Source organism: Podarcis gaigeae (genome assembly GCF_964106915.1).
Source record: "Podarcis gaigeae genome assembly, chromosome: 6".
NCBI lineage: Eukaryota > Metazoa > Chordata > Lepidosauria > Squamata > Lacertidae > Podarcis > Podarcis gaigeae.
The window spans coordinates 76,623,398-76,647,056 of NC_139682.1; the positions used below are offsets into that span (position 1 = coordinate 76,623,398).

Sequence of the window (23,659 nt, forward strand, 5' to 3'; positions counted from 1 at the left end):
GAGCCCTCTGCCTGCTCAGCTGTCTAGCGATGCTACTCTCAGAAATACTGTTAATACACAGGAGCATGGTTCCTGCTCCTATGTAGCCATAGGGCATCCCTGTAGCTGTCACGCATAAACATTTCCTTAGACTTGCTGTGGTGGGATGCTGAGAAACCACTTGGGGAACTGAAAAAAGAAGGAAGGGTAGATAAACTGATCAGATGTCCTACATCAGAGACATGTAGAAGGGTGTACTAGCCTCTGAAGTAATAATTTCGTTGTGGAAAATGCATTCCGAAGTAATTTTGGTGCCAAAAATAAAACAGAGGACCCTACTTCCAAGTATGTAATTATGCACTAACCATAGCTAAGGTATTATCTTCATCCTAAATGCTAATGTTTATGGTTTCTTTATGTATGCCCTGTGGTCCGCCCCCCCGCCCCCCTAGTCTTTCAGTTTTTCTCATTCTGTTATTACTTCTGCTTTTTAACAGTCTCAGGTGCCAAATGAAAAATTCAGAAGTAAAAGGTGTGTTGGAAATGAAACGACTGACATTCTATTAGGATTGTTTGATTAGTGGGATGCCACTATTAAGGCAAATATTTTGAGAACTAGTTGTACATATACAAAGTTGTATGTGTTTGGGAAGGCTGTAGCTCAGGGATAGAGTATCTGCTTTGCCTGCAGAAGGTTGCAAGTTCAATCCCCAGCACCTTCAGGTAGGGCTGGGAAGGACACCTTGTCTGTAACCCTGTAGGGCCACTGCCTGTGAGTGTAAACCAGTGATGGCCAAACTTGCCCCCCCAGCTGTTTTTGGACTACAACTCCCATCATCCCTAGCCTACAGGACCAGTGGTCAGGGATGGTGGGAATTGTAGTTCCCAAAGAGTTGGAGGGCCAAGTTTGTATCTAAGGTAGACAGTATCTAAGGTAGATGGACCAATGGTCTGAATTTGTAAAATAATAATAATAATAATAATAATAATAATAATAATAATAATAATAATAAAATAATAAAATAATAATAATAATAATAATAATAATAATAATAATAATAATAATAATAATAATAATAATTTATTATTTATACCCCGCCCATCTGGTTGGGTATAAGCTGCTTATGTTCCTATATGAGCATGTCTTCTTGGAAGTTGGCATAATGTATTAGCGAGACCCTTCTGGTGTAATCAATTTCTAAATATCAGAAATCACACATGGTCACTATTTCCTAAAAGAATTAACTTTAGTGCATTGGTTTGCTGTAAGGATAGTCTGTACAAGGATTTAAAGAAAGAGAAGCATGCTGAACGTTTCATGGTTGCTTGTGTTTTTTTAAAGCTGTGTTACTGAAACATGATTGTACAGATGTAATTGTACTTTAATTGTTTTTTATCCAAAAAATAACATGAAGTTGCCTGATTCTTTTATGCAAGACTTGCTTTGGAAATGATACACATCTTAAGCAAAACAGTGGAACTGAAAGGCCTATCCAGGTTTAGTTAAAACATTCCCACGATGTAGTCCAAATGTTGAGTAACTCCACAGAAATGAAAGACTGGATGTCAAAATAAATTAGTATGTGTATGCTATTATGGATCAGCTTTCCACTTTATGGCCACATCCTGCAAGGACTCTTCTCAGTTTTAACTAGAGCTAAAGACACAAGATGGTTTTACTCAAGGTTAATGAGTCCTGTATAACTACCTATAGGTTTCCTTAGCACACATCCTGTTTTTATGGGAACAACATTTCAGAGGATATAGATAAAGGTTGTAAATATTTGGGGTGTCATTCCGAATTGTACTGTAGGAAGCTCAACAGTTAAAAACTTCTAAGCCTTTTTTGTCAGGAAATTAATTCAGAGGGCTAAAAAACAGTAATAGGATATTCTCAGCAGAGGCAAAATACATGAATAAAAGATAAACATAACTCTGAAAAACTTAAGAGCAGTCCCTTTGTTTATATAATGTGATGATGATAATATTGTATAACTGCCAAAGAGTCAATAACATAAAACGTTGTTACTTATCATCTCTGGATTTTAGTAGTCCTCCTCAGAGTTCACCCATTGAAATTAAAGGACATCACTAATTTAGCACACTTTAGCAATTTGGTCTATTCTGGGTTTGTCTTAGCTGGATACCACTTTATAGCTCTTGTTCAATGTTCAGAGCGTTGTGCAGACTTCTTGGGGTCTCCATCCAGAACTATACACGGAACAGAAAGTGTGCAGCCAGATTAGGGAGGAAAGGTGATTGTTGCAGATGTACCTGCTTTCACAATTTACCATAATTATATTAAGTTTTAAAACCATCTGCTTGAAAGGAAAGGGAGATCAAGAATGAGATTGTGATTCCTTAGTACATTTGCAAATTAGTAAGAATCATAGCACAATCCTGTACATGTCTACTTAGAACACTGAGTTCAGTTGGGCTTACTCCTAGGTAAGTGCGTACAGGATTGCAACTTTAAATTATAAAAATAGCTGTTCATGAGGCAAAGAAAAGCCAGAGACATTCAGTGTTTTGTAAACTGATGACACCGGTTTGCTAGCCTCTGCCTTAGAAATGTGGTCTTCATCTATGTCTCAAATTTTGGGTGGACATTTTTGGATAAGCATCTTGGACCCTGGTCCAGGTCGGAAAGGTCAAATACTTGTGGATTCCAGTAATACCTTGTACCGAACCTCTGTGGAAAGAAGAAAGAGACCATTACTCTCAGGCAAGCTAGTTTGATAATGGGGTGGGAGGGAGCATTGTTTATTTACATTTTGCTCTGTTGTTGTTATAATTATATATTAACATTTAATAAAAACCATAGCTATTTGCTCATAGAAATCACTTTAAAAGCTGTGAGAAGGAAAAGACTCCTGAATTAAAGCTTTTCTCCTCTTGCATGAATCTGGCATGGTTTGGATAAAGGCTGGAAACCTGGCAGCCTACAGGCAAAATTCAATCCTCAGAAGGCTGTCAGTTGGTCCCTGCGGTGGTGTTCAGGATTCAGAGGCCATCCTCCCCTCACCCCCAATACTGCCATCGCTGCAGCTTTTCAATTAAGGTTTGGTGGCAATTATGTAATTTTCCAGTCTGTGTCTGCTGGCTGGTATATTAATTGTTAATTTGGAAGGGAGGTGAGGAGGAACTATCTGCCATCTGCAATATTAAATTTTTGGCTAGGTGATCCTCAGGGTCCCTTCCAGCTCTACAAATCTACGATTTGTTCATTTGTTTTATGATTTGTATGGATTTCACCAGAAGGGAAGCTGCTCCTGAAGGTTTTCAGAAAGAGGCTGGTTCATTTTGTTTATTTGTTTGCCTGTTTCATGAAATTTCGCTGCAGCTTCCTGCAAATGTGGTTGTCTGTAAATATGATATCTGGAGTTACTAGCCAGTTCCTTCAAACATACCGTACTTAACACACCCAAAGAGCAGTGTTAACCAAGGATCCAGGTTCTTTTGCATACAGGAGTGGGCTTTTGTAGAAGATCTGTGTGCCCTAAATTTTCTTACTGGACTCTATTATGCACGAAAGGGGTCTGAGCCCATTTGCAAGACCTCTGAATGAACTCCATTCATTTGGTGTGCTTGGAAGTGGCTATTCAGACACAAAGAGACACAATAGCTACAACCTAATTTCCTTGGCACCGACACCAGCTTATTAAAAGGGAAGAGTTTGTTATGAAAAAAAAGTGTAGTAGCTTTTCTATGGTAGTTATATAATTCAACATTCCATTAATATCTCCATGGTGTAATTATATAAGCACATTCATTTCCTTACATGCCTGTAGTGTGTTGGTTCTGGATACTTCCTAACTTCCTTGGTAACATTTAAATACAGTTGTAGCATGTATCATTATATAGAAATACAATTTGTGCATTTTAATATGGAACACATCCTGTCAATGTTGAATTTACTATTTTCCTGGCAATCATTCTTAAGTTGTCATTGCAAGTAGTCATGATAAATAATGATATGAAGGCACAGTTGGCTAGGTTGTTCAGAATGTAATAAAATAAATTACCAAAATGTAAGGCTAACCTATACAAATATTTAATTGCTTAGAATGTATCATATTGATTGCCACTTCAGCACTTGAACGAGGGCTATGACCATAGTGTTGGAATTCCAGGAAGACATGTTAGAATAAATAGTGTAAGGGTAGAAAAATGGTAAGAAATTAAATCTAAGGACTGTGTAATTAGGAAGCAACACTATCCCAAGGAGGTCTTCAGCTAGCAAGGTCTCTCCTGCTAACTCCAGTGTAGAGGATAGTTTTGTGTGCACAATGAATTCAAAGTGTATGTGTGTGTTGTGGGTGGGACCAGTTGTGAAGTTGCTCCATCCATCTCTATGGGGGAAGTTCCAAAGTCTGGGAACAGCCACCAAGAAGACCCTGTTTCGTGGCCGTATCAAACATGTCTCTGAGGGTGGCGGGACTGAGAGAAGGGCCTTCCCCAAAGATCTCAAAAATCGGGCAAGTTTCCCTAAGGGGATGTGGTTGAAAAGCTTGGATAGCTTGGACCTAAGCTGTTTAGGGCTTTATAGGTCATAACCACCACTTTAAATAGTGTCCAGAAACGGACCAGTAGCCAGGGAGCTGTTGTAGCAAGAGAATTGTATGCTCCCTTGCATTTGTATATCTTTGCATTTGTTTTAAGACGTTTAGGGAAGTTTTTAATATTTAATGCTGTGTGTTTTTAACACTTGATTGGGGGCCGCCCAGAGTGGCTGGGGAAACTCAGCCAGATGGGTGGGGTATAAATAATAAATTCTTCTTATTATAATTATAATAAGACACTGGTTAAAGGGAAGAAAACAATTTTTTAAAAAGACATGTTAGTAAACTATATAGCTGAGATATCTCATTTGCCCTCACTGCAGTATTTTACTTTTCAGCTTGCGGGAGGAGGAGAGGGGAGATTACTTAATGCAAACTACAGATGACTAAAAGCATTGTTAATACAGAGAAGGATCAGGAAGCTATACAGAGTGAACTAAACAATCTCAGGAACTGGGGCAGTAGAACAAAATGTACTAAGGTTATGAGAACAAAATTAACCCACGTGACCATCTCTCTGGGCTCGTTCAAATGGCAGAAAATATCTACATGACGGTGTATGTGGAAAATGATCATGGGGAGAATGACGTTTGAACTGGGCAGGGTACATGGTGAGCGACCAGCCATAGGCTCAATTGTAGCTGCTGCCGGGAAGTATGGAAGAGCCTTTGCAGTATGTGGTATTTTTCTATCACATTCAAGGGTGCAAGATTGCATGGAGAAATTCAGAAGCGCATGCGCAAATCTTAGCATGTACTAAAAGACTGCAAGAAGATCAAACCTATCCAGTCTGAAGGAAATCAGCCCTGAGTGCTCACTGGAAGCACAGATTGTGAAGCTGAGGCTCCAGTACTTTGGCCACCTCATGAGAAGAGAAGACTGGAGTACTGTGTCCAGTTCTGGGCACCACAGTTCAAGAAGGACACTGACAAACTGGAACGTGTCCAGAGGAGGGCAACCAAAATGGTCAAAGGCCTGGAAACGATGCCTTATGAGGAACGGCTAAGGGAGCTGGGCATGTTTAGCCTGGAGAAGAGGAGGTTAAGGGGTGATATGATAGCCATGTTCAAATATATAAAAGGATGTCACATAGAGGAGGGAGAAAGGTTGTTTTCTGCTGCTCCAGAGAAGCGGACACGGAGCAATGGATCCAAACTACAAGAAAGAAGATTCCACCTAAACATTAGGAAGAACTTCCTGACAGTAAGAGCTGTTCGACAGTGGAATTTGCTGCCAAGGAGTGTGGTGGAGTCTCCTTCTTTGGAGGTCTTTAAGCAGAGGCTTGACAATCATATGTCAGGAGTGCTCTGATGGTGTTTCCTGCTTGGCAGGGGGTTGGACTTGATGGCCCTTGTGGTCTCTTCCAACTCTATGATTCTATGACTCCCTGGAAAAGACCCTGGTGTTGGGAAAGATGGAGGGCACAAGGAGAAGGGGATGACAGAGGACGAGATGGTTGGGCAGTGTTCTCAAAGCTAGGAACATGAGTTTGACCAAACTGTGGGAGGCAGTGGAAGACAGGAGTGCCTGGCGTGCTCTGGTCCATGGGGTCACGAAGAGTCAGGCACAACTAAACAACAACAAAAATATATATAAGGTCCCACAGAACTAGCATATCAAATGGGTGAGCTTGGAAACTTAGTGTAGAGCTGACCGAAGGCTGAGAGTTGAGTGGGCTCTTCCTCGAGTTGTTGTGCTGGTAGGCAGATGGGCGGTAGGCAGGAAAAAACAGATATCCAGAAATTATGAGATAAACGCAGGCCCTGCTGTACCCGCAAGGGTACATGTTCTTTATCTTGCAGTCCACCTGCTAATTGCTCTTCCGGCTAAGCCATTTCCTCTCCTGTTTGCTTGCATACTGTGCAATATGCTTGCATATGTCACCTTACCACCATGCTTCTAGGCTGCCAGGAACGTCATTCCCTATTCAGAACCCTTAAAATCACTTGCATTCTTGGGTTTGCAAACAATTTTTTCCTGCTCTTAAAACCAGAGCATTGTATGTGTTTTGCAATGCTTTATGTTTTTAAAAATACAAGTTTCTAGCTCTTAGGATTTCAAAAAAAGAGGTTCAAAATGTCACAATGACTTTCAGTTCCTTTTGTTTTTCCTTCCTTTGTTGACAGTTCTCAGCTGTTTGAAAACATGAATAATGAAAAAAGCATAAGTTTTGCAGAACTAACAAAATGGACGCACAACATGGGTGCAACAGAACTTGGATTTTTGGTAGGCAGAAGAAAACCTTAAAAACAGCACATGAGTTGAATTGGATACTTGCTACTATAATTTCATTTGCACTGTTGTTGGAAATGAATTGACCGTGGCTCCTAGCCTGCCTGTGTGCTTGCCCGCTCCACTTTAGAGGCATGGGGTATGTGTAGGTTTTTCTGGTAAAAAAGATGTAACCCTACCCTCACTAGTTTTCTCTGTGCACTATAGATAGATTCTTTGAATGAAAGCATGCCTTCCCGCAACTTGCCCACACTTCTAAACTTTCTAAACTATAGATGGAACTGTCATGTCCATCAGTGCAGCCCTGTTCGGGGAAGTTTTTAATGTGTGACATTTTGATGTATTATTTAATCTTTGTTGGAAGCTGCCCAGAGTGGCTGGGGAAACCCAGCCAGATGGGCGGGCTACAAATAATAAATTATTATTATTATAATGTCACCTCATTGGAATCTGTTGAAACACTCAGCTGCCAATCATCAACAGATGAATTTTGCCCAGCGCATATCACAATTGCAGCATAGTTTGCCACAGAGAAAGCAAACCACATGTTTCCTTTCTGCGTGGAAAGCAAAGGCCAGCAGAAGCCATTGGGGATGGGTTGAGTTTATCTATCAGATCAGTCAAACTCAAAACTCTGTTGGATCACTTTGACACAAATGTCTCACATGGAAAGGCGCATCACGGGGTATGCCTTCTTAGCAGAAGCTGAGTTTTCAATGTAGGATGCAAAGAAAGTCATACATCAATACTACTAGATTTCATCTAGTAATGAGGCACCTTAGGCCTGTTTTGACTGACAACATTCCCCACTGCAAGCACAATCCATGTAACATAAATTATTTCACACTTCCCAATGAATCCTGGAAACCACAGACAGGAAGCTAGACAACTTTCATAGAGAATCGTCAGTCCCCTTGCAAAATTTGCAGGATGTGAAGTGTGAAGTAGCTTGACTGCAGTGGTGACAGATGTGCCCATAATAATGAAATATAGGATTTTATCCCTGGGTATCAATTTTTAACTTAATCTATTTTCATTTCACTTGTTTTATGTTGCATCCCAGCGATGTGGGTTTTTCCAGATTTTTTTGTGTTGGAAAAAATTCTGGAATTGAGGTAATTGGCATGGGGGGGGGGGGGGAAATCAGTGGCATCAGAAAATCTTATACAAGTGATCTGGTTTTTCATGCTTACTTTTACTTGCATTTAGTAAACAAAGCTAAAAACTCTCAAACTGCCAGGCTTGCCTAACAGTTATTTGCAGATGGCCTCCTTTCATCGTTGCTGATGGACATATGCAATGGAAGATTTTCAACGGGAAAATAAAACACTGAAAAAATTTCCACTCCACGTCACTGTTGCAGTCCTATTTGAAATACGAAAAACATATTCATAAAATAATGGAAATGTTGCCTTTTGTGTTTTCAAGGAACATCCCATTATGGTGGCTACTCCCATGATGCTGTGGTGTATGCGCTTCAGAAATGTGGCATTCGTCATATTGACACGGCAAAGAGATATGGCTGTGAATCGCTCCTGCAGGAGGCCATCAAGGAGAGTGGTGTAAAACGGGAGGATGTCTGGATAACTACCAAGCTCTGGCACACAGACTATGGCTATGAGAACACTAAACAAGCCTGCTTAGAGTCCTGCAAGAGACTTGGTGTTGAGTATCTAGGTATGGCATTTTCCCCCCTAATTCTCTTTGCAGTATCCTGTTAGGAAATCTGGATTAATATTTAGCACGTGCATTGCTTGCCCAGCTGGTGTCCTTGCAGCAAAATGCTTTTACCAAACCTCTTATATTAAACTTAGGCTTTTCATCATGGAGAGGTTTCTTAGTCATGGAAAAGAGCTTAGGAGTGGGATCATGCGCTGGTTCTTCACAGCCTCTCAAAGCTAATTCTTCATGTGTCCCTTAACTGTAAATATGCTAGAGAAGCATTAGTGATAGGCAGTGCTATTTTTCTAGGAAACGAGGTGCTGAAACTCACCGTGAACGCCTTCCTTGTTCTCTTAGAATGACAATGGTGCCCAACTGATTGGTGCCAGAATGGTGTTCCCGTGAGTTCCAGCTGAAGAAAGCCCTGGTGATAGATAAGACTGACCTGATTCCCACCATAACCAGCTCTTGAAGACAGCTAAGTGGGGAACTTAGAAGAGCCAGAGTGGTGTAGTGGTTAAGAGCGGTGGACTTGTAATCTGGTGAACCGTGTTCGCTTCCCCGCTCCTCCACATGCAGCTGCTGGGTGACCTTGGGCTAGTCACACTTCTTTGAAGTCTCTCAGCCCCACTCACCTCACAAAGTGTTCGTTGTGGGGAAGGAAGGGGAAGGAGAGTGTTAGCCACTTTGAGACTCCTTAGGGTAGTGATAAAGCGGGATATCAAATCCAAACTCTTCTTAACCATTGTTGACATCAATGGTTGAGGCAGAAGGGAAGAATTCAGTCTGGGGGAATGTGTTGTGTGTCCAGTACCCAACCACTTTACCATGGTTAAGATATTGCCCCGGTTACATCAGCACTGGCTCCTAGTAAGAAAACTGGCAGTGTGTCATGACCCAGAATCCCGACACTTGTGTTTGTCTGCAGTGCTGTTGCAATAGCTCTGCGGAACTAAGTTCACAATGACACAGCATCTCCTCTTGTTACTTCCTTAAATTTTGTTGCTGCTCCTTGAACACTTGCATTTGGTTTGGGAGATTTCTTCAAAGATGCCTCATCATCTTTGGATCTGCTGCTTCAGAAGTATTTCCATGCAAAAATATATTCCCCCCACCCCCCAGATGTCATGTTGTCCTTGAGCCAGCTGCCCAATAGAACCTTAAGGAGCATGTGCCTTGATACCTGGTTTAAAACAGAGGCAGTCAATGTGATGTGGCTTGACTACAACTCCCAGTGCCCCTGGATATTGGCCATACTGGCTGGAACTGATTGGAGATGTAGCCTAGCAACATTTGGAAGGCAGGTCTAAAGGCTTTCTGCTTGCACTTTCCCAGTTAAGGATGAGCTGGTTTCCTCCCATCACCATTGCTTCAGAAGTTACGGATGGCCACTTAACTTGTTCATGAGTGTTTCAAAGTACAGTGTTCTTAATTACCCTGTCCAACAATTGTGACCTACCTGCCACAGTAAAACTGTTTTTTGGTGATTTGCAGTTCACATAGGTATGTCCTCCATAATGGTTTTTATACTACATAACCTTTCCTTCTGTGGGACTTGGTGCTGTTGCATCCGATGGCAGTTCAGAGTCGTCTCAAAATAACTTGCCTTGCCAATCTGCCATCTTGGGCAACACAAGAGGCAAAAGCTACTGAAAAATTCTCCCCAAGTCCCATTAGGATGAATAGGAGGTGCATAAAGATATGTTTATCCTCACTCGCTGTGCAATATGAACTGGGACTTAGGCACCCCAGTGGCTTTGTAGCTAGTGAGGGGGTGCCACCTGCCCTTAGTTTGGATGCATCAGTGAGGTGCATTAAGGCATTACTGCATGCAAGCCAAAATAAGGTGCGTGACAAATATTGAGGCACAGGATGCCTTTAAAAAACAGCTTCCCTCCCACTCATAGTGTAGCCCTCTTCAAGCTGGGTTGCATTTTTTAATGGGTCTTGCAACTCACCTTGCTTCCTCCCTTCCTGCTAGATCCCTTCCACTCCTATTCTTATCTTGGGAAATGGAGGAGAAGTAGTGGGCAGCAGAGGACTTGAGAATGGATTAGGAGTGCCTCTGCAGGGACTCTCCTTGGCAGCACATGACACACGGTTCACCTGATTTCTGACTACAAACCACATGACCCTTGGCAGCCAAGGAGAGACTTCCAAGGACGGAGGACTTTCAGGGGCAATTGGAGCAGTTGGTGGTATCTGCAGAAATTGGATTAAAAACAAACAAACAAACACCAAATCTCCAATCATTTGAACTGTAAGATCTCAAGAATGCATTTGCCTACCTGTTAATTATCATAATGCACAATCTACCAAGGGATAATTCCCTGAGCTAAAACGAGTGTCCACTTTAGCAAATGGGCAGCCTCCAGTTGTACACTTGTGCAGAAACCTTTTGATCTCAGTGGGTTTGGAACAGGGATCATTTCCAAATTGTTGGTACAAAATGCACTAAGATGTCTCCTGTCTTAACACTGAGCTGCTGTGACACCTGTGCCCATGCTGACTTGTGCCGGTTTTCTCATTTCCTGATTTTGCATTAGAGTTTTTCTAAAGAACTGTGAGTGCATGTTCTTTGTGCAAAAGCCATCTGCAGGTTTTGTGTCCAACTCACAACAAATTACAGTATCTTGTATTTAGCTGTGGAACATGGCTTTAACAGATACATTCCACTCATTACATTGGGGGGGGGGACTATGATTTTCACTCTTTCCATATAAGAGTTATGTTCCAATGGCGAGCATTCTTAATGAATCAATATGAAATTGCAGAAATATAAAATCTCTGGCTTTGGCTTTAGATGCTGCATACTATGGGATTTGTTTGGACTGTTCATTGCAGATAACTCTCCATCACTCTGACTATGGTCAGTGCTTTGCTGAATGTATAATCTGTTTTATTCTCTCCCATGTGTGTTTTGACTCACTTTCTGGTCTTTGTTAGCAGCTTCCCTTTGACTCTGTTGGGAATTCGGATGGAATTGCAAATATTAGTTCCACTCACAAGCATGCTGGTGACTGCTAACGATGCAAAGTCAGCCTTACATTTTGAATGGAACTTTTTCTTCTAAGCTTTAACGACTCCCGGGAAACGCACGACAACGGAAAATTAATGAGATGGCCATTGACTTGCAATAGCAGAATTGGCTGTATATCAAAATACTGTATACATTGAGATGTGTTAGGTTATTTTGTGTTTTTGGCATTTGGTTCTGATTTGCCACCATGTAACATTAATTTGGGGACGCGGGTGGCGCTGTGGGTAAAAGCCTCAGCGCCTAGGGCTTGCCGATCGAAAGGTCGGCGGTTCGAATCCCCGCGGCGGGGTGCGCTCCCGTTGCGCGGTCCCAGCGCCTGCCAACCTAGCAGTTCGAAAGCACCCTCGGGTGCAAGTAGATAAATAGGGACCGCTTTCTAGCGGGAAGGTAAACGGCGTTTCCGTGTGCAGCTCTGGCGTGCCAGAGCAGCGATGTCACGCTGGCCACGTGACCCGGAAGTGTCTCCGGACAGCGCTGGCCCCTGGCCTCTTGAGTGAGATGGGCGCACAACCCCAGAGTCTGTCAAGACTGGCCCGTACGGGCAGGGGTACCTTTACCTTTACCTTTAACATTAATTTGATTGCCTGTAGTGAGCAGAAGATGCGTGTCTGAAGAATGTTGGCTTCCTTCTCACTTTTTGGTGCATAGCTGTTGTGTTGGGCTAAAAGCTACAGCGCTTCTTGCATAGTGAAATAGCAGTTTTATTCTGCTGCAGATAATACTGAGTCCAGGAAACACTTGAATCTTAAGGCTTAGTTTCAAATATATATATTGAATATATATATATATATAAAACCCTGAATGCTGGGGCTTAAAACATGTAGACACGATCTTTCTAAGGCTTGATTTCAGTAGGAGAGTTAAACATAATTCCCATAGGGATCAGTGGGACTTACAGTTCAATCCGACATGCATTTACTTGGAAATAAGTTCCACTGAGTTCAGTGGATCATATTGCCACATATGCATAAGTATTGCAAAGACGAGAATTGCTTAACTTTGGATAGAATCATGGTTTCCTTTTAAAGATTTTGGTTGGTTTGTATATTTATTTACTGTATTTCTATCCTGCTTTTCAGACAATTATTGCTCTGCAAAGGATAACCCACCTTTCAGGCTTTCAAAAGTGGCTTGCAGTTGAAATAATACCTAAAAGGCAGCATTAAGAAGAACAAACAGAACAACATAATGAACCCCAAAGGGCAAGAAAAAACAGCATATTAGCCTGCAGCAGGACTCTTTTCAAAGCCTGTTCAAAGCATAGAGCAGAATTGAAATTATTATTTTGGTCAGTGGTGCTAGAACCAATTCTCAGTTGACTTCCTGTACTTGGGTGTGCATCCCTTAGCATAAGTACGTGCTGCTGTCAATAGTGGCTGCTTGCATTTTTTTATGCGCTCCCCATTTATTTTAAAAGTGGGATCACTTATATTTGAATTATTTCTAAAGAGGAGCGTGGACACAGATATCCACACCAATCATGCTTGATGGAATGTATGCATATGTCATAATTGCTAGACATATGAGAGGGCAAAGAGTCAAGAGAAGTGGCCCCTCCTTTTTTTTTTTAAAGACAAAAAAATATATTTCTAATGCTGTTTGCTGAGGTTGCACATTAAGCCACTCCAAATGATGACTAAGCATTTGCTCACACTACTGCAGTGTCAGCAGCAGAACAGGATTCCATTCACTCCTCAGCTCAGTCCATCCATTTGTGCATGTGTCTTATTGCTATTAAAAGCATGATGGAACTCCTCCACCAGCTCTCATGTGACTAAGTGGCTGTTTTTCCTATCTGGTGGTAAAGGGGACATTATGAACTTTGCCCATAAGAAACAACGCACTGAAAATCTCTGGTCATCTCATTTGGACCTCTGTGGTCATGTGGGTAGAGGACTAGATTTGGACCTTGAGTTCACCTGTAAATTGGGTAGGTGGCTTTGGTCAACCCTCAGACCTTCACCAGTAAAAAGAGAAAAATAATAACGATTTGCTCATAGCTGTTAGGGTGAGTAAGGTGTAAGACTTGTTAAACACTCTCCTGTTTATTAATTTGAAAAGCCAGTTCCCGACATTCCGTAACACGCTCCTGATGTTTCGCCATGCATCAACGTGACCAAAAATAGATCCCATGATGGGGATTTTCTTTATTAATTATTTCAGCAGTTTGTATACTGCTTAATCACATTCGTCTCTAAGCAGTGTGCAGAGTACCCAATACAATAAGATTAAAATGTGTTAAACCTGGGTTCATGCTTCAGAACGACTACAAAACTTTGGCACCAGTTGGGAGGTTATCTTCAGTTTTGGGATTCATAGTTAATGAAGCTCCCACGAAGATTCCTGGTTTGTTTTTTTCTGACAGGTATTTCAAGAAGATGGGGAGGGAGGGGTTTATAAGCATGTAATATGTTCACCTTGGGACATCCAAAGTTGTGTTGCTTTGTTGTATAAATACTGCACAAATTATGACAATCTCCGGTGTGCCAGTGCCTGAAAGGACTTCTAAGGAACCCAACAAACTTGATGCTTAAGATACTCTCTGTTGTGCTGAGGTGAAGAGCCTCTTTGTACAGTAATTGAACATGTGATTTTTTACTGCCAGTATACTTCCCCTCACTTGTATATATTCACCCTGCAAAATGCAACTTGAATGTATGCACTGAAAGAACCAACGACATCCAAGATGCAGCTTGCATGCAGAATCATGGAGGCACTGATTCGAGGAAGGATGAAAGCCCCACATATTGGAACAGGCCAGAGGTCTTGCAGTTCTCAGGGCTGCTAAGTCATTCGGCTTGGGATGTTGCAGTTTCTCAAGCTCAGCACAAAACTGCTTTTGTATACTGCTTTTTGTCTGCGGAGTGGCTGTGTCTTTGAGCATCTAGGAAACTGGGCTTACCTGCATATTAAGGCTGCTTCACTGGAACTTTTGCACTGAAATTGCATTAAAACTAGCAGAGGTTGCACCATTCGGTGTTTTGTACTAGTGGTTCACAGGTGGAGACTGCAACTCCCCAATTCAACAGCTTTACTTTTCTTTACAATTCAACAGGTTTACTTTTTCATTGGGAGCTTTATGGTTCTTTAAAACAAGTTTGGTGTGATTTGTTCATGAAAAGCAACATTGGATTTTCTTTTTTCTTTTTAGATCTTTACTTGGTGCATTGGCCTGACTCGCACATCCCCGGTAAAAGCAATCGAGAAGTCAGAGCAGAGACCTGGCAAGCCATGGAAGAGTTGTATGAGAAAGGTGGGGTGGCTTTGATAGTTGCTGCTGATTTTTTTCACAGTTGCAAAAATGCAGAGAGTGTTTCTGTTGGGATATCACGACACATTTTCACCATCTTTTCCACTCGGGATATATCTTAGGGCAATCTGATGCATAGCTGTCAATGTTTCCCTTTTTTTAAGGGAAATTCCCTTATTCCGAATAGGATTCCCCGCAAGAAAAGGGAAAAGTTGACAGCTATGTTCTGATATCATTCATACCAGGCCTCGGAAGTGTCACAGAACAGTGCTCCACTCTGGAGTTTTGTTACCCTTTCCCTGCAGTGCTTTTTAAACACCTGAACACTTAGCAATCCTGATGAACTTTGCTCCTTTCTTGGTCCAGTGAAGAAGAGGCCTAAAGACAGTCTTTTCAGAGTAGGCCTCCATAAGATGGTGATGGTGGGAATGAGAAGCAGCATTGCTGTCTGGAGCTCTCTGGAAATGTCCAGTGGGGAGAAGGAGTGGGAAGAGATTGGGGATCAGAGGTGTCTGATGTGGGACAGGCCCAACACAGAGGGAAATCGTGAGCAGGACCCATTGAAGGACTCTGACCCTGGAGTGGGACACAGCAGATTGGGGGGTGGTGACCTAGACCCGAGGGGAAGGACCAAGTGGGTTATCAAGAGAACAGCCCACCTCAGTGTCATTGGATACCCCAAGTCTAGAGCCATAAATAAATCATGACACAGTGTAATATGTCATTTGTTGTTGTTCATCTGAGGTTGTACAGTGGTACCTTGGGTTACATACGCTTCAGGTTACACACTCCGCTAACCCAGAAATAGTGCTTCAGGTTAAGAACAGAAATCGTGCTCCGGCTGCGCGGCGGCAGCAGGAGGCCCCATTAGCTAAAGTGGTGCTTCAGGTTAAGAACAATTTCAGGTTAAGAACGGACCTCCGGAACACATTAAGTACTTAACCCGAGGTACCACTGTATTTACCTAATTTTAAGACCTGCCAAAGAACAGAGGTTTGTTATTATGTCTTCATATGTAAAAACACAGAATTCAAAGAGGGTGTTTTCTTTTTCCTATGACTGTAATCGGGGAGAGGAGGAGGGGAGAGGAGGAGGGAACGTTTTCCGAAACACCAGAGTCTTGTCGTTGCTTTCAAATGGAATTGAATGCCAAAAAAAGGCAAGGCCGCTGAACTGAAGTAGCTTCGTGTCATGGCATCAAACCCAAGTACTCTTGTTACAGTGGGTTTGTGGGTCTGGTTGCAGATTCTCAGAGCCTTACCAATACTGTTCAAAGCTGATACTAATTGGGACCAAGGAGCCCTTGTGGTGATGGTGGGGATATTATTGGTGTAACAATTTTCTGTTGGTGGTTTGGGGCAAGGGTTTTAGTTGACTGCCTGAACGAGGAATTGAAACTTGATTCTCTCTCTCTCCCTCCCCCCACCCCCAGGTTAATTAACTTACAAAGCATCTCTTTGGGAGATTTTTGAACTGAATCTCTCCCCCCCCCCAACTCGTGCCCCCCTTCTCTACTGTTTCCTTCATCATGTGCATTAATTTAACTTGGCTGTTTATCTGCACCTAGGCCGAACGAAACGTCAGGATTTAAAACTGTATGTTAGGCACATCCTCAATTTATCACCCCTGCGTGAAACTTCATTACAGAACCTATGGATGCCGAACACAATTTCCACCCTAAGCTACATTATTTAAATTAACGTCACGTAAATCTCATTCCAATTAAAGTAGCCTTTCTGTCCTGAGTCTTCTGTTATCTGGTCCATCGGATCCTGCATCCCACAAATCACCCCTTTCTGCCTCAAGCAATGCAGAAAATTTGAACCTCTGGCCATGTGTTTCTGAAGTGATATGCAAATGTTAATAAATTTGGAGGTTTATAGGCAGTACCCCATGAGGGAAGAAATGATTAAATAATTTGCTTGCATGGTTAACCACTAAAGTTTCAGTTGACACTCAGATAATGCTTAATCATCCCTTTTGACTTATGGCCCTGGCCTGGGGTTTATAAGCAGTTTTTTTTTTTTTTTTAAAAAAAAGCATTGTTCCTTCTAATTGATCACTTATTTTCCACATCTGAGTGCTTGTGTAGCAATGTGACCAAGCTTTCAATTCTAAACTTACTTAAACAGGAGTAAGTCCCCTTTGACTTACAGTAGAACAACTTATGTTTACAGATGCACAGGATTGTGCTGTAAGATGATAAGATGGGAAGAACTTATTTCAAGTCTTGCCCCAGCTGTAGACTCACTTGGTGAGCTATACTGTCCAAACAACCAACCACCTCATGCAGGCCCAGTTATATCCGTATTTTATTCAGTACCTCAAACAAGGATTCAAACCTTTTTCACTGACCCTTTGAAAGCATACTGTAGAAGTGTGAACAATTAGCAAAATTAAAACACGTGGAGTTATGAAAAAGAACACTGGAAGATGAGGCTTTTGATCAGGAGCAAAAATTACAAGACTGAGTGAAAGCAATGAAATGCATTTATTAAATCTGCTTGTTCACGCTTTCTAGGTTTTTTTATTTTATTTTTTTAAAAAGACAGTAATAATCAACCACTATGGTTTATTACACAGTTGTTCTAGGAGTTGATTTTGATTGTCACAAAAACTGTGTTCTAAGCGTACGTTGTTGTTTTTTAAAGGGTTTTCCATTTGTTTATGCTTGAAAAGAATGGGGCATTCCAAGAACAGAATGAGAATGTGACTTAAGAGTCATAAAAGTTAATGGGAATGTTCTCTAAAAAAGCTGCAATTCAAGCTATTTATAAACGTCTCCCCTCGCGCCTGCCTGCTTGAGAAATTAAGGAAGATGGTCTTTGATAGCCTCTGAGGTTTCGGGATTTGTAATTTAAGCAATAGTTTAACCTTGGCATGTAACAGCAGTGGCAGGAAGGAGGCAAACAGGGAGAGGGACTTTAACCTCCCTCCACTCTGGTGTCCTTATAGCTAAGGAGCCTTTCTTGGACCATCAAGTCTGGTGAGTGGCCCAAACATGAACTTCCCTGCCTGCCCCTCAACCTCAAAAAGCTACCATTGGTGCCTTTTTGAGTACAGTGGAACCTCGGGTTGTGAACATGATCCGTGCGGGAGGCACATTCGCAACCCGCAGCGTTCACAACCCACAGCGCTGCGCATGCGCGTGACACACTTTAGTGTTTCTGCGCATGTGCGAGCGCCAAAACCTAGAAGTAACCCATTCCATTACTTCCGGGTTCAGCGCGGTCTGTAACCCGGAAAAGCGCAACTCGCAGCGTTCGCAACCCGAGGTATGACTGTACTCTCAGTGTTGGGCTACAAACCCACAGCCGCTGTTGGAGCTGCTCGCTGTTGATGGGTTGTTGCGGAGAGAAAAACAGCAGGAATATAATCCAAAGGTTGCCCTATGGATGCGGCTGCTGGGTCCTGTTAATTGATTTTGTGGATTCTGACTATTTAAACAGGCCTGCACATATGCTGGAAGACTGGGCTGTAAATACCCGCAATAAAGAGCAACAACTTGTGCTTTAATTTCTCGGCCGCTGCTGGGCGAGGGCGGTTTGGTATGGAAAGAGTTTCCTTGAGATGCAGGCTTGTGAGATAGGCCAGCTTACTTTGAGTTGTCCTGTGTCCCCATTGTGGACTGGGCTGGGGTGGGGCGAAGTTTCATTTGATGCATGTTTCCTCTCTTAGGTGAGGAGGGCAAGGGACTGGCAGGGGAGGCTGCAGATGCTCATAAAACATTCGATTTGAGCAGCCCAACTTATTTTGGAATTGAGCAATGGATGCTCGCTCATTCCTGTGAGGGAGCAGGGGGTTTTTTGCCACAGGACTAACTTTTGAATTCCTTAGGCCTTTTTTTTTTTTTTAAAGTAATAGTACAATAGAGATTCATGTAGATTCATGTAGGTGAGAGCTTCCTCCTGTGGTTGGAGGTGGTTCATGAGTGATATCTGCTGCACCACACCCCGTTTGATCAGATAAGGGATGCAGTATGATGGTATCTCTTCAAGAAAACAAACTCAAGTCTCACATGGCATTCAGTTAAACAGTAATGATTTGCAAAGCAGCTTTTAAGAAGCATGACAGGAAGCTACACATTTTTGTAAGCAAAGATGTGGGTAATTAAGTAAAAGATTTCTGCACAACTTTTCAGTGTGAATTGTCCAATTGGCACCTTTTACAATAATGGATTTATTTTTTTTAAAAAATACTTTTTATTTTTTAAAAAACAAGTTCTCTATATGGTAGACATCTAATTTCCTTCAACTGATTGCTTGTATAATCTCTCCCTTTCTACAGGAGTTATGCCGCTGCCTAATGTGAAATATCTCATAGTATATACTCTACACTATACTGTATATCACCATAGTAAACCTAGGAAAAAGTTCACTTTGCACTTTTGATTCTTCCTTTGCAGGCAAAATTCAACACTTTCTCACTTTGATGACTTTTTCTGTTGCCATGCAGAACCCCTCTTTCTGCTGGAAGTTTCCTTACGCAGTCCCACAAATTGAAATCGTGTAACAAGTTTGAATTGCATGACTTCTTGTGTCACATGAATGTTTACAGTTGCATACAATGCAGAAATTCGCCCAGTGTACACACACACACACACACACAATCCCCATCTCAGGAAAGGCTACACCTGTTGAATGCCTGCCTATTATTCATTTTGATACAGAGCCTGTGCCAGGAGAAAAGTGATGACTCACAAATTCAAAGCTTGTTTCTGCAGCATATTTTGCTTTGGCGTGCGATGAGGGAGGCAACATCGCCTAAGGAAATTGTTAAGAGCTAGTAAAAGTTCTAAAAAGTGTTTTGATGTCTGAACTTAGTACAGTTAAGGCTTGAAAGCCTTGATAAAAACACCCATGTCAGTGTTCAAGAGAGATAAGGCAAGCTATTGTAATCAAACAAAGCTCGGGTGCTGAGAGCATTTATTTACAAATCTTTGCTGGTAAGAGATCAGCTTGTCCATCTTACTCTGAAGGTCCCCTCCTCCTTTTTCTTTTTAATCTTCACATGAAGTTTGTTTTGAAGCTTTTTCTGGCAAGAAAATGCAGTGTGGCAGCATTCAAAGTGTTCAGCCTCATTTCCTGCTGGGCTGGCCCAAGGAGGTGGTGAGGTCAGGCAATTTGATGGACTCCCAAACTCATCCCAGTGGAACTGCCTTTCCTACTTGTTGTGGAACACCCTGGAAATTTGGGTGCAGTCTGGGAGAAATTGTGATTTGCACGCTCCCACCTCTTCCAAGAGGCCTGCTGAGCGTGTCATGACTGAGAAACCCCCAAATTAGTTAGGTAACAAATCTGATTTCTTGAAATGGCATGTGGCCAGCAGGGGGGACATCATGGGAGGAGGTCTGTTTCCAGATGTACTGCCCTTTGCGATTGGAAGCCTTGCAAGTTGTTCCAGGAAAGGGACCCTGAGCAACATGGGGGGGGGGGGAGGGAGCTCTTGGGACCAAGGTGAAACTGTAAATTATTTTTAGTTTATTGTTGTTTTTGTTATTGGATGCTGGGTGTTGTTTATGTAATCTTGTTATACTTACAGTTCTGAAAATGCTTTTGTATGTTATAATATTTGCTACTGTGATTTGCTATGTCATTAGCAAATTCTTTTTGCATTTGATTTTCAAATGTATTGTTGTCAGATGCTTTGAGCACTGGGGGGGGGGGAGGGTAGAAAAGCAACATAAAAAAAAGAATGAATGAATGAATGTCCACTAGCTTGGGGTTAACCTCCGCCGCCACTTTGGATTTTTTTGAACATGAGCAAAATACAGTGGACACTCGGGTTGCAAACATGATGCACGTTCGCAACCCGCAACATCTGCAACCCGCAGCGGCGCATCTGTGCACGTGTGGGTTGCAATTCGGCGTGTCTGCATATGCGCAAAGCGCGATTTAGCACTTCTGCACATGCGTGACCGCCAAAACCTGGAAGCAACCCGTTCTGGTACTTCCTGGTTTCATGGTCCGCAACCCGAAAAGACATAACCTTAAGTGTCTGTAACCCGAGATACGACTGTATATCCATGACGGATCTAGCTCCACGTATTTTTTTAAAGTTTTTCACCTTTGTATAAATGGGCTACCTTGGAAGGTAGAGGACTCTCCTTCATTGGAGCTTTTTAGGCAGAGGTTGGGTGGCCATCTGTCGTTGATGCATTGCAGGGCGTTGGACCAGATGCCCCTCGGGGTCCTTTCCAACTCTACAATTCTGAGTTCATGAGCCCTTAAACTGTCAGCAAGCTTCATGGCTCAGTGGGGATTTGAAATTTTAATTTCAAATTAAATTTACATTAATTTTAATATTAATTTTAATATCATTCCCCCATCTCGAGACAATTATGATGTTGGCTGGAGAGCAACTTTAACATGAGTCTGTCAAGTCACTAGAGTTTCCAGATTGCAGCCAAAATATTACAGCCTGCCTGCAACTGCATACCTGATACAGCCTGTCCTTCTCTCCCTGGTTCCCCTGCCTATCTGGCCCTCTGGAGCAAGCAGGACTCTCATTCTGCCCTGCAGCGGGTCAGAGTGGGTGACGGGATAGGGAAAAGAGCAAGCTGGAAGAATCCATGTCTGCATCTCTTTCATGCCCGTGAGGCAACTTGAACAATCAGAAGAGCAATTGAGAGCATGCCCCAGCAGCCCAATCCATCACAAGAATTTGCTTGAAACTGTTTTTAATATTGTGCATTTAAATTACTATAACATGACCTGGGACCCTATTGTGATGGGTGGGTATCATTATTAGTATTTAGTAAAGCTAGTCATAAAAGTTGTCAAAGGCTATTCTTTAAAAGGCTGTTTTGAGATGTGAAACACAGCAGCACGTGTACGTTTCAACTTCCTCTTTGACAGAAAAGGAAGCTGATTTGGTATTTTGAAAAACAGATTGAGTAAACGGCTGTCAAATGATGGAATGACTGCATTTATATACCTCCTTCCTGCCATGGTAGCCATCGAGATAGAGAAACACCCTCACAACATGAACAAGCGTGACGACACATCCCGCTTGCCAGACATCTGGAAATTAGCCCTCCCCACAAAAACTGACACCAGATCCAGAGGCACACAGAACGCCAACACCAATCAACCACACCAGACCCAAACCCAGACCCTCTCCACAGATGAATTACTGACACCATCCAGTAGCCAATCCATGGTGGCACCTCCGGATGCTGCACCCCCCTGCAATCCCTACACAGATCTGGCTGACACAAGCCACAAAACCACAGCTCGCCCCTATACACGAAGCCAAGCCAAAGCACAACTAAGTGCAATACAGCCATCTTCTCAGGAAAACTCTTCACAAAGTTCAAGAGGTCAAGACACAAAGACTTTAGCAACTAATCCACACCTAATGACCCACCTAAGTGGTACTCAGGATATCACTCAAGAAATCACTCAAGGTATCTCTCAAGTAATTAAGGAACAAAAGAAGAAAAGGTACACTAGCCTGGGAACTTCCTCTCTGCCCAGAACATTGGAGGCTAGACACCACACCCCCTCTACAGTATTTATAGGAACTCAAACATTGAGATCCCGCTCTGTTCCAGTAACAAGAAGCCGAAAGCACCAGCCTGAAGATGACGAGTGAGACCTCGTCGAAACGTCGCCTAGACACCCCAACTTTTACACGGGAAGACACCCGAGGACACCAAAACCTGCATTCCTGTACCCGTGAAAATCTACGAAAGCAAATATATATATTTGCTCTGTTCCAGTAACAAGAAGCCGAAAGCACCAGCCTGAAGATGACGAGTGAGACCTCGTCGAAACGTCGCCTAGACACCCCAACTTTTACACGGGAAGACACCCGAGGACACCAAAACCTGCATTCCTGTACCCGTGAAAATCTACGAAAGCAATATATATATATATATATATATATATATATATATATTCCAATGTAAAATTATTTATCACCAACACAATCTTTTTGGACTTCCATCAGCTCGTCTGATAATTCTCCATCTTAATCACTTCTTACACATTCCCTATTTAATATTGCAATATAATAATAACTTATCCTATCTTTTTCTTTTTCTACAATATTTCTACTATTAATTCTTCACAGAACTTCTTGTAAACTTACAAACGTTATCTGGTCATTACATATACTTTTCATATAATCTGTAAATTTAGTCCAGTCCTCAGTGAACTTCTGGTCTCGCCGGTTCCGGATCCTTCCTGTTAGTTTATCAAGTTCTGTGTAGTCCATTAGTTTCATCCTCCATTCTTCAATCGTAGGTAGTTCTTCTTGTTTCCATTTTTGGGCCAATAATATTCTTCCTGCTGTTGCTGCATACAAAAACAATTTCCAATCTTTCTTATTAATTTCATTTCCCATTATTCCTAATAGAAATGCTTCTGGTTTCTTTATAAATGTATATTTCAACATTTTTTTCAACTCGTTATATAGCATTTCCCAGAAGCATTTCACCTTTTTACACTCCCACCACATATGATAAAATGTTCCCTCTTTTTCTTTACATTTCCAACATTTATTGCTTACTTTATACATTTTTGCTAACTTTACTGGTGTAAGATACCATCTATATATCATTTTCATCACATTTTCTTTTATTGCAGTACAGGCAGTAAATTTCATTCCTTCATTCCACAATTTTATCCAGTCTTTTAATTGTATATTATATCCAAAGTCTTTGGCCCAATGAATCATAACCGACTTAACCTCCTCATCCTTTGTATACCATTCCAGCAGCAATTTATACATTTTAGATAAAATTCTGAAATCATTATTCAATATTTCTTGCTGATACTTTGATTCTTTATCAGAAAAACCTCTTTCTCTAACATCTTTTTTAAACATTTCATTAACCTGAAAGTAGTGCAGTCAATCATTAACATATTCTTTTACTTCCTCATACGGTTTCAATTTCCATTTACCTCCTTCTTTCATTGTTAAACTCCC

General features: G+C 41.9%; 1 protein-coding gene across 2 annotated transcripts in view; it reads left to right on the top strand.

Annotated features, from left to right (window-relative positions):
* Positions 1 to 23,659, top strand: part of LOC310846629 (glyoxal reductase-like) — a 65,450-nt gene that overhangs the window by 10,603 nt on the left and 31,188 nt on the right. For both annotated transcript variants that reach the window (XM_083743559.1, XM_083743558.1), the window contains exons 2-3: positions 8,202 to 8,450; positions 14,627 to 14,728. In XM_083743559.1, the coding sequence (XP_083599685.1) occupies positions 8,202 to 8,450; positions 14,627 to 14,728 (351 nt within the window). The remainder of the gene's footprint in view (positions 1 to 8,201; positions 8,451 to 14,626; positions 14,729 to 23,659) is intronic.